Source organism: Piliocolobus tephrosceles, chromosome 9, assembly GCF_002776525.5.
Source record: "Piliocolobus tephrosceles isolate RC106 chromosome 9, ASM277652v3, whole genome shotgun sequence".
In the NCBI taxonomy this organism is placed as follows: Eukaryota; Metazoa; Chordata; class Mammalia; order Primates; family Cercopithecidae; genus Piliocolobus; species Piliocolobus tephrosceles.
In genome coordinates this window covers 16352069-16368600 of record NC_045442.1, presented here as the reverse complement: position 1 = coordinate 16368600, position 16532 = coordinate 16352069, and the positions used below count along the sequence as shown (strand labels likewise).

The 16532-nt window shown below is 39.2% G+C and overlaps 1 protein-coding gene across 2 annotated transcripts in view; it reads right to left on the bottom strand.

Annotated features, from left to right (window-relative positions):
- The window catches only part of PDZD8 (PDZ domain containing 8), a 103319-nt gene that overhangs the window by 63264 nt on the left and 23523 nt on the right, over positions 1-16532 (bottom strand). The window contains exon 2 of one of the 2 annotated variants that reach the window (XM_023224228.2): positions 5692-5814. The exons of the other annotated variant lie outside the window; for it this stretch is intronic. Within the exon in view, the coding sequence (XP_023079996.1) occupies positions 5692-5814 (123 nt within the window). The remainder of the gene's footprint in view (positions 1-5691; positions 5815-16532) is intronic. 2 annotated transcript variants of the gene reach the window in all.

Genomic DNA, 16532 nt, shown 5'->3' with positions numbered 1-16532 from the left:
ATCATGTCAGCACTGAAAAACACTCAGATTCTGGAGCATTTTGGAGTTCAAATTTTTCAGATCAAGGTTGCTCAACCTGTATTGGGTGAACTCATGACTTCTAAATTACGTGTGTGTATGCATGTTTAAGTACTGATACATGAATGTATTTCCTAACTGTCCTCTGAAGAGGTCTATGAATATATAAAGTAGCAACAAACACACCCAACATTCAGATCTTGGTTTCTACTAATAATACCATCCTTTACTAAAATGAACTAGGCAGCTAGTCATGGTGGTACATGCCTGTAGTCTCAGCTAAAAATAAAAAGAATTGGGGTTCTTTGGAAAAATAGTTGGTTCTGGGACCGTGCTAGAGAAGACAGAAGATAAATGCAGAACAGCTTGTTAAATCAGAAAATAATGAAGTCTCAAAAAAAAAGAAAAAAAAAGATGGGGTCACATCACACACAGGATCCATCTTGAGGGGGTTCCTATTGGCCAAATCTGAGACAATTTAGACACCAAAATAATTAAGGACAGTAAAGAATTATAACCATTGAGAAAAATAAAAATTCATGGGTCAATGGTGACAATAAACTAAGAATAAGGGAAGATTCTTGGTAACAGAATAGAATGTCAACTGCTGTGGTTTTCTGTATTTGTATTATATTTAACATTTAAAACTTAAAAAAAAAAAGATGTAATTTTGAAATCCAGTGAGACAAAACACCCTAGAAGCTGTTGAGAAAATATAGGTTTACAACAGCATGAGTGTAACTCAGTAAAGAAATAACCTTAATTAGAATCTCCTTCTACTTATAATAAGTACAAGCTAGACTAAATGTACTGCTTTGGAGTATAGTACTCTCACATACAACAAAATTTTATAGCCCTTGCCTTCACTGACTATAATCTTATTTGTTTTTTTAAATTGTAACTGGTTGATAATATTAGCTCCCAAAAAAGTATTCACGACATTATTCAATGTCTTTTACATAAAGATCCGTGAAAAATCCCTCTTAGAATTTGGAGTCAGAATTTTTCTCCTAAAGAACATGCACAGTTTATCAGAAAATAAGACCTAAGTGTATGTGAGGTGATGCATATGTTAATTAGCTTGATTTAGCCATTTTACAATGTATGCATATTTTCAAAATACGTATATTTTGTAAACTTTAAGTTTTTAAAACAAATCAATTGTTTAAGAAATAAAAGATCTGGCCAGGGGCGGTGGCTCACACGTGTAATCCCAGCACTTTCAGAGGCCGAAGTGGGCGGATCACGAGGTCAGGAGATTGAGGCCATCCTGGCTAACACGGTGAAACCCCTTCTCTACTAAAAATACAAAGAATTAGCCAGGCATGGTGGCGGGCGCCTGTAGTCCCAGCTACTTGGGAGGCTGAGGCAGAAGAATGTCATGAACCCAGGAGGCGGAGCTTGCAGTGAGCCAAGACTGTGCCACTGCACTCCAGCCTGGGCTACAGTGAGACTCCATCTCAAAAAAAAAAAAAAAGAAAAGAAAAGAAAAAGAAAGATCTAACTAATCCATCAAGTTTCCTTTGTCGCCTTAGCTGCCAGAAAATTGATCTCTTTTCCATGTTTTTGATCTAATATATCTTCTGCTTAAATACACATGGTTACATGTTTTCTCTGCAAAATACCTCAAAGTATCTTCTATCCTTTAAGATATGATAGACTATAAATTATAAATGTAAAAATAATCATCTTAACAATATGATTGCAATACTAATGTGAAATAATTTCACCTAATAGCAGTACCACAAACAGCCATTGCATTCATCTGTGGTTAAAAAAAATCAGCTTTCATCAACTCAAAAAAACGTGCGATTGTTCAGAATGATTGCTTTTTCAAAAATACTTGACAAAAGCAAAATGTGAAAACCAATGTTTACACATAATACTGCCTTTCCACCCTCAAGCTATTGCTTGGGAAATGCAAAACAGTATTTCAGATAATTAGGAAAGAACCTCCCTTTACAATATAAGACCTTTTTAAAATAATAAAATTCAAATTCCAATTCTCACAAACAAATATGCAAGAAAAAGATGCCATTGTTTAAATATTTTTTCTTCATAGACACTGCAATGATTATCTTGAGACAAAATAACAGAAGCTACATCTACCGTAGGCGTCCTATGTGGTAGGCACTGTGGGTAGTTACCTATCTCTGATTACAATTACCAGCAAGGTAGCTCCCTTGCCCATTTTACAGATGTGTAACTTGCCTAGTGACACTACATAAGGGCATATGGCTAGACTGAATTCAGTGCTTTCTATAACTCAAAAGTCTATGTTATTCCACTTTAAATGAAGTAATAAGCATTTTTTTGGGGTCCTTTTTCTGAAAAGAAAGCACTGTTATGTGTGCTTTCATTTACTCTAGTGCTTCTTTTTGCTTCAGGAATTAGAATAAAACACACAAGCTGAATTTATATTCAAATGAGATTAACAACTGAAATAAAAATGCTTAGGTTACAGTAATATGTTCTCTTTAGTTTGAATCCTATAAACTTAAAATCTACCTGAACAGAGTTTTCTGTTTTTATACTAAGAAAAAAGTTTACAAGAAAAACAATAATGTAAGTTTTTAACGGAATGTTAGGACTTAATACGAAGACAAAAAAGCAGGAATGAGTTGAGACTTATTCTCTCCTTCATAAACAAATAATCCTTAAACTATGTAAACAATAACACAGCACCACAACACTGAGTAACTTTTACATGCTTGGATTTGTAAAAATGATGCAAGGAAATCTCTTTAGTGTACTTGTTCCCGAGATGAATCTATCACCTGGGGAAAGGTGCTGGCTATATAACCTAAGCCGATAGTTATATAACTTAAGAACAGACATTAAAAAAAACTATTTTTCCATGTTTTTCCCTTCAGCCTAATTATGTACTCTCTAAAAATACTGGACCTTAATTTTTGACCAGGTGATAAGTAAAACAACATAAACAAGTTTATAGGGAATAGTTGGGCTATCACCCTGACCCCTGTCCATCATCATCAACCCAGTTCCTTCCCTGTATACCCTATAAAACTTATTGGTTCCTCACTTATCCTTTCACAGATTTATTACACAGTTCCTTATTAAAATAAAGTTGGTTACAGGTACTTCACACATTCTAATGCTTTTCTTTTCATTTATCTCAATTTAACATGACCTACAGAATGTCTGGCTATACTTTCTCAATGCCTTACATGCAGTCTTTGATTCCTGTAGCAAGGCTTTAAGTGAGCAGTACTGCAGGTAAAGCAAAAATGTGGTGAGCAAAGCTGACACCAAAGTTAGTGGTTAAATAGCTACAAGCTAACAGACATATAATCAATACCTAACCTTACCAGCAACATTAAAACAAATGAATTAGTATGTTCTAAATACCTAGCATAGTACCTATTATATCTATTTTACTATACAGTGCAGTTCCTTTTACAAAATAGACAACATATTTAGTCTTTTTTTTTTAATTTAAAAAAAAAAGGGATTTTTTGTCTACCAGGCTTTCTAACATAATGATACACAATCCTGAGTCACCCTGGACTTAACAACAATAACAAAAAAGATTAAGTATATTATTAGTATATTCAAAACTAACCTATTACCAAGGATACATATGTATTAGATATAAAATATAACCTGTGTTCTCAAGTACTTAATTTTATTATGGGTTGGAAATAAAAATAAAAGTCATACGTACCAAGTAAGTGGTACAAACAAGTGTCATAAAAATGTAGCCCGAGGATAGTATACTTGTACTTGGAATGATCAAGAGAGACATTAAGAAGGTAGCTTTTGAGCCAAACCAAGAAAGGTTGGCTTCATGGAGCAGAGAAGGGGGCCAAGAAAGCAGCAACTAGTCAACGTAATGGGCTTGGTGCTTTAAAATATTTAAGTAGGGAATGGCAAACTACAGCTCATGGTCTAAATTCAGTCCACTGCCTGTTTTGTATAACCTGTGGGCTACCAGTGGTTTTTATGTTTTTAAATGGTTGAAAAGTATCAAAAGAATATTTTATACCATATGAAAATTATGAAATTCATATACAAAGTTTTACTGGCACACAGCCACATTCATTCATTTACACATTATCGGCGACTGCTTCTGTACTGCAAGGTAGAGTTGTATAGTTGCAACAGAAACCATGTGAATCACAGCCTAAAATGTACTACCTGGCCCCTTAGAAAGTCTGCCAACACCTTGCCTTAGGAAGGCCTATGTAGCTGAAGCACTATGAATGAGGGGCTGGGTGGAGGATGGTGAGACTGAAGCTAGAGAGTTAAGAGGAACCTGTGTGTCATGGTGAGGATTTGGGTTCAGAGTAATGAGGAAGCGGTTAAAGAGTTTTAAGTAGGAGACTGACAATTAGATTTGCATTTTGAAAAGATCATGCTGGTTGTTATTTTGGGGACCAGCAGACTAGGAGATATGAAGGCTAGTATAGTAAGTAGTTCAAGCAAGATATGAATATAGCTTAAACTTTGGTGCTGGCAAAGTAAAACAAGGAGGGTAGGCAAGATTATTTCTGAGATCTTTTCCAGTTCTAAAACGCTAAAAAGCCACAGTGGTTCAAAGTCTAGTTTTGCAGCTTTCCTGAGTGTTTCCAATTATCACAAACAATTCTCAAAACCGTTTTGCTAGGTGACAAAGATTCTTTGCCAGGCCAAACTTTGTTGAGGTTTTTGAATCTTCTGCTAGGCCCATCTGTCCAGTTTTAGCAAAGAACTCTGCTAAGTCAGTTTAGCAAGAAACCCCTATTTTTTTATATCCGATTGTCCTTTACCATCCTCCATGATGTCTTATCACCCTGGACTTTTTTTAGCAAGAATCCTGCTAGGTTGGTTTAGCCAGAATCCCCTTTACCCTTGATGTTTCCTCTTAGTAAGTTTCAATCCACTGATCCCACATTGCTTCTTGGCTATAAATTTCCACCTGCCCATGCTGTATTCAGAGTTGAGCCCAATCTGTCACCCACTTCAAGATCTCACTGCAGTGGCTGCTATACTTATCACGACGGTCTTGAATAAAGACTTCCTTACTGTGCTTTAACAAGTATCATTGAGTAATTTTCTCTTTAACATAGGAACAGCTCCCCAGTAGGTAGAGTAAGTTAAAAATAAGCCAACAGAGCATTATGCATCTAAAGAGTGTTGGAATGACTACAGAATAAATGCCCCTCCCTCCATTAAAGCACTTTCTAAAATATGATTTATATTTGTTAAAGTTAGAAAGGACTATTTTTTTTTTTTTTTTTTGAGACGGAGTCTCACTCTGTTGCCCAGGCTGGAGTGCAGTGGCCGGATTTCAGCTCACTGCAAGCTCCGCCTCCCGGGTTTACGCCATTCTCCTGCCTCAGCCTCCCAAGTAGCTGGGACTACAGGCGCCCGCCACCTCGCCCGGCTAGTTTTTTGTATTTTTTAGTAGAGATGGGGTTTCACCGTGTTAGCCAGGATGGTCTTGATCTCCTGACCTCATGATCCGCCCGTCTCGGCCTCCCAAAGTGCTGGGATTACAGGCTTGAGCCACCGTGCCCGGCCAGGACTACTTTTATGATATTAAATTTACAGTGAAAGAATTTACAGGCAAATAATGCAATTTAAATGAACACACAACACAAATACTGCTTAGGAACATTTTCACTGCACTGTTTTCCCCATAACTTAGTAATGACAAAACAAAGAACATACCTGCTACATTCTAACAATGTAACTTTAAGACGGCCTTCAGTAAGTGCCCATTGTTGTATATGGATATGCTCTTCATCTTCTTCAAATCCTTGCAAGGTCTGGTATGGAAAAAACGGCTTAAACCTGACAAAAGTAAAGATAAGTCTAAATGTCTGAATAATAAACACCACAGTTTAAAGCATAACAAAACCCACCTGTACAAAAACACAAAGCAAATGAACACCTAATACTACATGTGCTCTACAAAATGAAAGCTTACCACACTCCCCCATAACTGGCAGCAAATGGTGCCTTCGCTATGGCACCCATAAGTCTTGGTTTTTCGGTATGTTCCCATTGATAAGGCAAGAGAGAGAGAACAAAGAAAAGAAAAATCTAGAGGCAGCGAGTAGTCCATGAAGTTTAGGTCAGGCAGGAGAGAGACTGTTTGTGAACCAGATGGAAAGTGTTCCTACAGTACAAGATCAAAATTCAGAATGCATGTTTCATGGAAATAATATACAGTCCCCTTAGTATCCATGGGGGATTGGTTCCAGTACTTTCCAAAGATACCAAAATCCAAGGATGCTCAAGTCTCTAATATAAAATGGTCCAGTATATGTATTATGCACATTCTCCAATATGTTTTGAATCATCTCTAGATTACCTATAATACCTAATGCAATGTAAATGCTATGTAAATAGTTGTTAAGACTATATTGTTCAGAGAATAATGACAAGGAAAAAAGTCTGTACATGTTCAGTGCAGATGAAATTTTTAAAAAATATTTTCAATCCACAGTTGTTTGAATCCATGGATGTGGAACCCACGAATACAGAGATCTGACTATAATAGACAGTGATTAGTACATGATAAAGATCACTGTAATAGCAACATTAACAACAATTAACACAGCAGAGGTATTCATCAGAGATGTTTACTAATTGCCAGGCAGTATGCTAAGTGCTTTATACATGCATTATCTTATTTAATGCTCACAACCCTGAAGAGGGCAATATTATTGGCTCCTCTCACCAGATGAAAAGAATGAAGCTTAGGAAGGTTAACAAGTTTGTTCAATTTTACAAAGTGAATGGCAAAACCAGAAATCAAGCTAGTCTGATTCCAAAGTTCAACTACATAAAACCTCAGTTTACCTATGAATTATTCAGGCATTCATATGCTCATCACTAATATTGTTGTTTTTATGGAGAAGTTGGTGCTGAGTTATAAACTGTAGGTTTTTAAAAAACTTGTAATTTGAAACACAAATCATACTCCTCCATTAAAGCTAAAGAAAAAGAAAATGAAAGAAAATTGGGCTTAAAGCCCTGTGGTTTTCAATTCACTCTACACATTGTCACTTGCCATGATATCTACTTGCTCAGAAAGTTTTAGTGACTTCTTACTGACCACACACACTGATACAGACACATACATGGTCAAAAGTTCTTGGTTTTACATTTAAGGTCCATCACAATTAATCTTTCTGTTTTATTTTTACTTTTTCTTGAGACAGGGTCTTGCTCTGTCACCCAAGCTGGAGTGCAGTGGCACGGTCTTGGCTCACTGAAACCTCTGCCTCCTTGGTTCAAGGTATTCTCTTGCCTCAGCCTCCCAAGTGGCTGGGATTACAGGCATGCACCACTACACCTGGATGATTTTTGTATTTTTAGTAGAGATGGGGTTTTGCCATATTGGCCAGACCAGTCTTGAACTCCTGACCTCAAGTGATCTGCCCGCCTCAGCCTCCCACATGGCCTTCCAAAGTGCTGGGATTACAGGCCTGAGCCACCACATTCAGCCCACAATTAATCTTTCTAATCACGTATTATCTTAATATAAACATTCCAATCTAGAAAGTCACCTCATATGCCCAGAAGACACTATGAATATTCCTGCCTTCAGGCCTTTCATACCAACTGGAGGTTTTCCCAGATTCCTCAAAGCCTCTCCAAATCCTCCCCTCTTTCACACTCTGCCATACTTGCTGCTTTCTTCTCTATCTTGTAGTCTTCTGAACTGCTGTGCATTTATGCCTTAAAATGTCAAATATGACTTAGTCTCACAATTCTCTGCAGCCATCACATACCTGACAGGATGTTTCACACATTATCAGGATTTGAGTATGTGTTGCACTGATTTACAAACAGTTAACACTAAAAGTGAAATAAACACTTAGAAAATATCAATAGCCTACTATAGTTTATACTGAAAGATAGTAATAGAGGGGGTTAAATGCTGTTTTATGCTTTCCCAGTAAATAAGATTAAAGAAAAAAAATTTAAGGAAACGTTAAGTAGGGACACAGGCAATGCTCAGTGCTTTTCTCCTGTTTCTAAACTAGTATGGAAAGCAGAAAGCCCCCTCAGTTTCTCCCAACTAAAACACTAATTTGCATTGGAAGTCATTTGATTCAGACAGACTGGCACCAAATTTTTAGAGGGAAAAAAATAGTAGCTAAATTTATATCAATATAATATTGTAGCTGGGTGCTTTTAACACAGTCCTTATGACTCCTGAAAAACATATAACTCTGTTACTTTGCAAAAAATTATAATCATCATATACACTAGAAACTTGGAATTTAATAATCCAAGTTAGCTAAATCACAACTGCTCTAAGAACCAGCTTTTCTTGTCAAATATAAAGTCAAAATTCAATTAAAAAATTTCTCACAGGAGTATGAGTTGAATGTTATATGGAATAAAGTCTAACAGGGGGTTTTGCTAAGAGTGTTTATGCACAAAAATAATTTGAAATCAGAACAATGTATTCCATTTTAAATGAATATACTAAACGGTGGGATAAAGCATGAACATGTTCGGCAAGCCAATAAATAGAATCCACACATTAAAATTCTCTAAGAACATTTGGTTTTCAGAACTTTTAAGTCCAAGTCTTTAAGTATCCCAAACCCATAAAGAATCCAAACAATGAAGCAGGCTACCTCTATCACTTTATCTTCCTATTCCATCATATAATCTTTCTTCAAAATCCATTAGTCTTTATTTCCTAATTAACCTATTAACTCAAAAATGTCAGTTTTTTCACTCCGGCTTCCCCCAAAAATAGTCTTAACAAACTACCTGTACTTCCTCCTGTAGAAAACTTAACAACCCAAACTAGGAAGATCGACTTTAAGGATGACAGTATGAAGAGCCCTGCTGATCTGCTCCCCAGTGAAACTGGTGAAAATTATTTTAAACCAAAACATTTATAGTCTCTGGAAATGGTCTTAAGAGCAAACAGCAAAATTTTAAAATCTACTTAAGAAAATCTACGGAAATTTGATAAGAAAGTCAAGTGTGTAGTGTTTGAACCCTGTTTCCCCAACAAGCTCAGGGTGGCAGAGACTACACGCTAGACTTATTTTTTATTTTTTATTTTTATTTTTTGAGACGGAGTCTTGATCTGTCGCACAGGCTGGAGTGCAGTGGCACGATCTCGGTTCACTGCAAGCTCTGCCTCCCAGGTTCACGCTATTCTCCTGCCTCAGCCTCCCGAGTAGCTGGGACTACAGGCGCCCGCCACCACACCCAGCTATTTTTTTGTATTTTTAGCAGAGACGGGGTTTCACCGTGTTAGCCAGGATGATCTCAATCTCCTGACCTTGTGATCCGCCTGCGTCGGTCTCCCAAAGTGCTGGGATTACAGGTGTGAGCCACTACGCCAGGCCACTCCACGCTAGACTTCTACTGCCATGAACACAGGGCTCCCTCATCCCACAGCTCTCATTTGGTGAGCTTTCTCCCTGGGAGGAGGAGAAGGAGGAGGAGGAGAAGGATAGAACACTTCTCATCCAGCCTCCAGTCACCTGTTACTTCCAGGCAAGTTCGGTCAATGGGGGGGGGCTTCCTTCATTGACCCAGCCCCCACTCATGGAATGGAGGGTCTACCTTGGGCACAGAACATTGAGAATACTGGAGCCCTGACTGTCTTGCACTGGCTCATGAGGAAGTGGTTCCATAGTGGAAAAGGCAAGCCAAGAGGACCTCAGGCTACTCCATGCCCACTCTAGCACTCAGCTCCTAGAGTTGTGGTATCACCCAGAGAGAAGCCTACGGCCGTCTTCACCCCTAGCTCCAGAGACCTGGTTCTGATTATTTCGCTAAGGGGAAAAGGAGAGAGAGAGGCAGGTCAGAAAACAGATTCTCCCAATCTCTTCCCAAAGGAATTAATTTCATTTACAATAGTCTGTGAAGAAGCTCAAACCTAAAGGTACTATCAAGAACAATGGAGGTTGTGGTGAAAAGCACATGTCTTCCTTCAAGGATTTAAGGAAGACATATCCTAGGCTGCAGGCTGCTGTGCTCCTAGTAGAGAAACAGGAAATAAGATAGCTGGGAGGAGCCCTCCTGGGGTCAAAGCAAGTATCAAACACTTAACCAAGGAAACTATTCCTGAAGGAGGCACAACTTGATTGGAACAGTTTGTAGAACAAGTTACACCCCTGGGTGCTATTAAAAGCAACAAGAGAGTTAACACTAGTGGTGGGGAGGGGGTGAGTTGGGTGGGTGTACTGTACTAAAATAATCCAGGCAGCCAACCTAAAAACAGATAAGCAAATATCAAGTTCTGGGTAAGGGGAGACCAGTATCTAAGGTTGCTACAATATATTATCTAAAGTGTCTGGTTTCCAAGAAAAAGTTTTGAGACATACAAAGAAACAGAAAAGTACGACCTATACAGCAAAAAACAAAAACAAAACAAAAAAACCACACACACACTACCTGTGAGAGGGACCACATGTTAGACTTAACAGAAAAAGATTCAAAATTTGTGGAGACCAAAGTTCTTATTTACAGAGGAAGCCTTCAGGTAGTAGGCTTCAGAGAATAGGTTGTAAAACGTTTCTTATCAGACTTAAAGTCTGTGTCGATGTTAAATATGTCTCCATAAATATGTTCATGGAACAAGACATGATTAAAGAACTAGAGGGGTTCGGCTATTGGGGTTCGGCCAGGCGTGGTGGCTCATGCCTGTAATCCCAGCACTTTGGGAGGCTGAAGCAGGCAGATCATCTGAGGTCAGGAGTTCGAGACCAGCCTGACCAATATGATGAAATCCTGTCTCTACTAAAAATATAAAAATTAACCCGGGCGTGGTGTCACATGCCTGTAATCCCAGATACTCGGGAGGCTGAGATAGGAGAATCGCTTGAACCTGGGAGGCGGAGGTAGAAGTGAGCTGAGATGGCACTCCAGCCTGGGCAACAAGCGTGAAACTCTGTCCCAAAAACAAAACAAAACAAAACAAAAAAAAACCACTATAGGGAGGTGTTATGACAATGTTACATTAAATAAAGCATCCCAATAAAGAGACAGGAATTGTAAAAAAAAAGAAGCTATGAACCAAAAATAAAATTCTAAGGCCCCTCCAACCATCTGATTGGACTTCCTCCTCAGCCAGGGCACTCTTAAAATTTAATCTAAAAGAACGGTTCAAGCCACGATGGCAAATGGGGGTCAGACATGCCAGAGATGCCTCATTACACCCCTCCAGCACTAATAATACAGAAGTTATGCATAAGTAATTTTTAGGCAGTTAGAAAGGGTGAAAATTCTCAGTGGAATTTTCCTTTAATAAAAAGCAGCCCCCAAACCATTTCTTCTCTAACAGAAAGCAGCCACAGAAGTCAGGTATAATATACAAACTAGGAGCTTTTATATGTAAATGCAGCTGTACCTGGAAGCCAAGTACATTCAATATGGTGTTTCCTGCCCTCTTTTCCTTCTCTCCTGCCCTCTTTTCTTTGTCACCACTTTTAGGGTCTCATGGCAGCCTCCTGGTAAAACCACGTACAGGCATCGTGGCTGCTGCCAGGTGGAGGCCTCATTTGTATAATAAAAGACTAGGGTGAGAGGGTCAGTCTTTTAGGGACTAAGTAAGTAGCACACCTGGTCAACCCAATCCCCTGAGCCCTATGTAAATCAATCACTACCCCCTCAAGCCTCTGTACAAAACTGATTGCTTTCCACCGTAAATCAGAGACCCTCTTTTGGGCAACCCGCTTTCTCAGCATGAGGAAGCTTTTTCTCTCTCTTTTCTTTTTCTATTAAACTTTCCTCTTCTAAACCCACCACTCTTGTGTGTCCATGTCCTGAGTTCTTTCTCCACCAGACCAAGAACCAGGGTATATACCCCAGACAATGGAGCCATTTCATTAACATCAACACAGACAGGACAGGCCTCATCATACCCCTCCAGCATTAACATGGACACAGACTTTAAGTCTGATAAGAAACGTTTTACAACCTATTCTCTCTGAAGCCTACTACCTGAAGGCTTCCTCTGCAATAAATAAGGTTGGTCTCCACAATTCTTGATCTTAATCCAGACATTCCTTTCTATTGATCCCAGGTTTTAGATAAACTCAACCATCAACCAGAAAATTTTAAAATCTACCTGTAAGTTGGAAGACGCCTCCCTCGAGTTGTCCTGCCTTTCTGGATCAAATCAATATATTTCTTAAATGTATTTGATTGAAGTCTCATGTCTCCCTGAAATGTATAAAACCAAGCTGCACCCCTGATCACGTTGGGCACATGTTTGCAAGACCTCCTGAGAGCTGTATTGCAGGCCACATCACTCCTATTTGACTCAGAATAAGTAACTTCAAATATTTTACAGTTTGACTCTTTTTGTGGACCAAAAAAAAAAAAAAAAAAGGAAATTCTGTAGTCAACAAGTACAATAAGTGAAATTTAAAAATTACAGAGGGACTCATAACAGTAGGTACGAACTGGAATAAGAACTAGTGAAACACATAATGGGAGAACCAGAAGGAGAGAAAAGAGGCAAGAGAGTAGAAAAAAATATTCCAAGAAATAAAACACGCAGCCAGTATGTCCTGAAGCCACAAGGGTCAGATATTATATGGTTCCATTCATATGAAAATCCAGAATAGAAAAATTTATAAAGACAGAAAAGTACATGGGAGGTTATTTAGGCCTGGGGTAGGTGAGGGATTAGGAGGGTGACAGCTAAAGGTTATGGGTTTTCTTTCTGAGGTGATAAAAATGTTCTAAAACTGACTGTGGTGATGGCTGCACATATATGTGAATATACTAAAAGCCAATTAAATTGTAAGCTTAAACAGGTGAACTGTAGGCCATATGAATTACATTTCAACCTAGCTGTTAAAATGAAAACTAACAACCCCGCTACCCAGAAATAATTTTTCTTGTCACTGCTTTGATGTATAAATGTTTGGTTAGAATTACCTGATAAAATAATAAAATCATAAAGTGGCACAGCTCCGTTAAAACAAATTATAGTCCCTTTTAATGCTTACGAAAAACAAACATTTATTAAATGGCTACCAAACCAGATACTGACTGTACAAAGCACTTTATTTGCTCACTTAATCCTTACAACCTCCAAACTAGGTATCAGCACACTGTACATAAGGAAACAGTCTTGAGATCTCACACCTAATAAATGCTAGAGCCAAAACTGGAACTTGCGTTAATCTGCGATGGCTTCCATAACAGAACTCTGAGTGGCTCTGGAGGTTGGAAGTCGAAGATCAGGGTACAGACAGGGTTGGGTTTTGGTGAGGCCTTTCTCCTTGGCTTGGTGATGGCTGCCTTCTCACTGTGTCTTCTCACAGCCTTTCCTCCATGTGCATATTCCTGTTCTCTCTCCCTCTTCTTATAAGGAAACCAGTTTTATCGGATTACTGCTCATCTTTACGATCTCATTTAATTAACCCGGATCACCTCGTTAAAGGCCCTATCCCAAATAGAGTTGCATTGAGGGTTGGGGCTTCAACATATTTTTTTTTTTTTTTTTTTTTTGAGGCGGAGTCTCGCTCTGTCGCCCGGGCTGGAGTGCAGTGGCCGGATCTCAGCTCACTGCAAGCTCTGCCTCCCGGGTTTATGCCATTCTCCTGCCTCAGCCTCCGGAGTAGCTGGGACTACAGGCGCCCGCCACCTCGCCCGGCTAGTTTTTTTGTATTTTTAGTAGAGACGGGGTTTCACCGTGTTAGCCAGGATGGTCTCGATCTCCTGACCTCGTGATCCGCCCATCTCGGCCTCCCAAAGTGCTGGGATTACAGGCTTGAGCCACCGCGCCCGGCCCAACATATTTTATTAATTTTTGAGGGGAGCACAATTCAGTCCATAACAAAACTCATATGTAACTCCAGAGCCTGATCTACAGTCCCTTGACTGAGCTGATTACCACCCTGTTTTCTGCTGGAATACAAGTTCTAAACCAAGTCTGAAGGAGCCCGACAAAGGAGGCTCACAGTTTTACATACATTACTATATTTGATCCCCACAATAACATGTTAAGGCAAGAATCTCAAATCATTTTCTCATTTCACATAGTTCAGGGAGAACAAAAAGCTTGCTGAAGACTACATCCTTTTATTAAAAAGTTACATGAAGATACATGCCCACAAAATAAAGGCATAAAGCAAGACTGAAGAAAGTGATCCAAAAACAGTGGATCTAAGTCAAGAGAGCAATGATGTCCTAAACCCAGATGACCGGTATGTGACAAGCCAAGAGAAAACCCATTTGGGGCAGGTGATGAAAGCTCCAGGAAAGAAATCTCCGAGAAATAAGAGGAAATAAATAGGAGAGGCAGAAGGAATGAGAAGGGAAAGGCATACTCTGAAAATCTGGGTAAGGCAATTTGGTAAGAGAAAAAAATATTGCTTTGAATGGCACTAAGGTTACGAAACAGGAATATAGAGAAGGAAACATAATCTGCATGTAAGACAGTTCTGTAGATAAACAGTACTTATATAGACACAATAATGTAAAAACACAGACCAAGGAAGACTTAACTATGAACAGAACATGTTATCAATTATATAAAAATAAGGATGGCTAGGTGTGGTGGCTCATGCCTGTAAATCCCAACACTTTGGGAGGCTGAGACAGGCGACCTGCTTGAGCTCAGGAGTTCGTGACCAGCCTGGGCAACACAGCCAAACCCCATTTCTACAAAAAAATACAAAAATCAGCTGGGCATGGTGGTGTGCCCCTATAGTTCCAGCTACACTGGAGGTCGAGGCAGGAGGATCACTTGAGCCTGGGAGATCGAAGCTGCAGTGAGCTGAGATCACAACTCTGTACTTCAGCCTGAATGACAGAGTAAGACCCACCCTCAAAAGAAAAAAAAAAAAAAGATGTAGGTCAGTGAATGAATGGAAAATAGTAATATAACTATATCCAAAAAAAGGCAAAAGAGGTGAGAGAGGATATTACTTAGCGAAATCCTTTATCCTCTGAAGCCAATCAATAGTCACTCTCTAAAGCTTGTGACTCAAGAAGAGTTATATGATACTGTTTAGTAATACAGAGGTAACACCATTATTGTTAGTATAGCTAACACTTATTACATACTTAGCATGTGAAAGGCATTATATTAACTTAATTCCCAAAACAATTCTATGAGATAGGCACTATAGTTAGCCCCATTTTGCAGATGAGGGAACTAAGACGCAGAGAGGTTAAGTAACTTGCTCATGGAAACACAGCTAGCAAGTTGTAGAACCAAAATAAGAATCTAGGTAGTCTAGTAGTCTAGCTCCAGAATCTGTGGTTTTTTGTTTTTTGTTTTTTTTTTTTTTTTTGAGACGGAGTCTTGCTCTGTCCCAGGCTGGAGTGCAATGACATGATCTTAGCTAACTGCAACCTCTGCTTCCCGGATTCAAGCTATTCTCCTGCCTCAGCCTCCCAAGTAGCTGGGATTACAGGTGCCCGCCACCATGCTCAGTTAATTTTTGTATTTTTAGTAGAGATGGGGTTTCACTATGTTGGCCAGGCTGGTATTGAACCCCTGATCTCATGATCCACCTGCCTCGGCCTCCCAAAGTGCTGGGATTACAGGTGTGAGCCACTACGCCCGGCCCCAGAATCTGTGCTCTTAACCAATGACTCTTAAAAGTTATTAAAAATAGAAATATACAGGCCGGGCACAGTGGCTCATGCCTGTGATCCCAGAACTGTGGGAGGCCGAGGCGGGCGGATCACAAGGTTAGGAGATCAATACCATCCTGGCTAACACAGTGAAACCCCGTCTCTACTAAAAACACAAAAAAAATTAGCCGGGCACGGTGGCAGGCGCCTGTAGTCCCAGCTACTCGGGAGGCTGAGGCAGGAGAATGGCATGAACCTGGGAGGCAGAGCTTGCAGTGAGCAGAGATTGTGCCACACTGCACTCCAGCCTGGGTGACAAAGCGAGAATATATAGTTAGAAACGACTGCTTCTGAACAGTCTAGTTTAGGGCAGAAAAGTAAAGGGTTTAGGGAGGCAAGTGCTAATTTTCATTATAAGTTCTTCTGTTTTGATTTTTAAGTTACATGCATTAAGTAAAATGAAAGGACAAACAATGCCAAATGTTGGAGAGGATGTGAAACTGCTGGTTTCAACTATTAAAACTACTTTGAAAATTGTAGTAATATCTACGAAGGCTGTAGAGATCCATCCTATGACTCTGCAATCCTACTCCTTGATATACCCAAGAGAAATGTGCACAAATGTTCACCAAAAGGCATATATAAGAATATTCATAACAACATTGCCCATCAACAAAAATGGACAGACTGAAATACATTCACACAGTGGAATACTCCACAGCAAATATAATGAACAAAGTGTATCTATATGCAACAACATGGATTAATCTCACAAACTACTCTTGAGCTAAAGACAACAAAAATGAGTATATACGGTATGATTCAATTTATACAAAGTTCAAAATCAGGCAAAAAACAAACACAAAAAAATCTTAAAATAGTGTTAGAAATCAGGATAGTAGTTACTTTTAGGCAGAGGAGGGTAAGGTAGTGACTAGGTAGCATATAAGGAGCTTCTTGGTTGCTGGTGATACTCTGTTGCT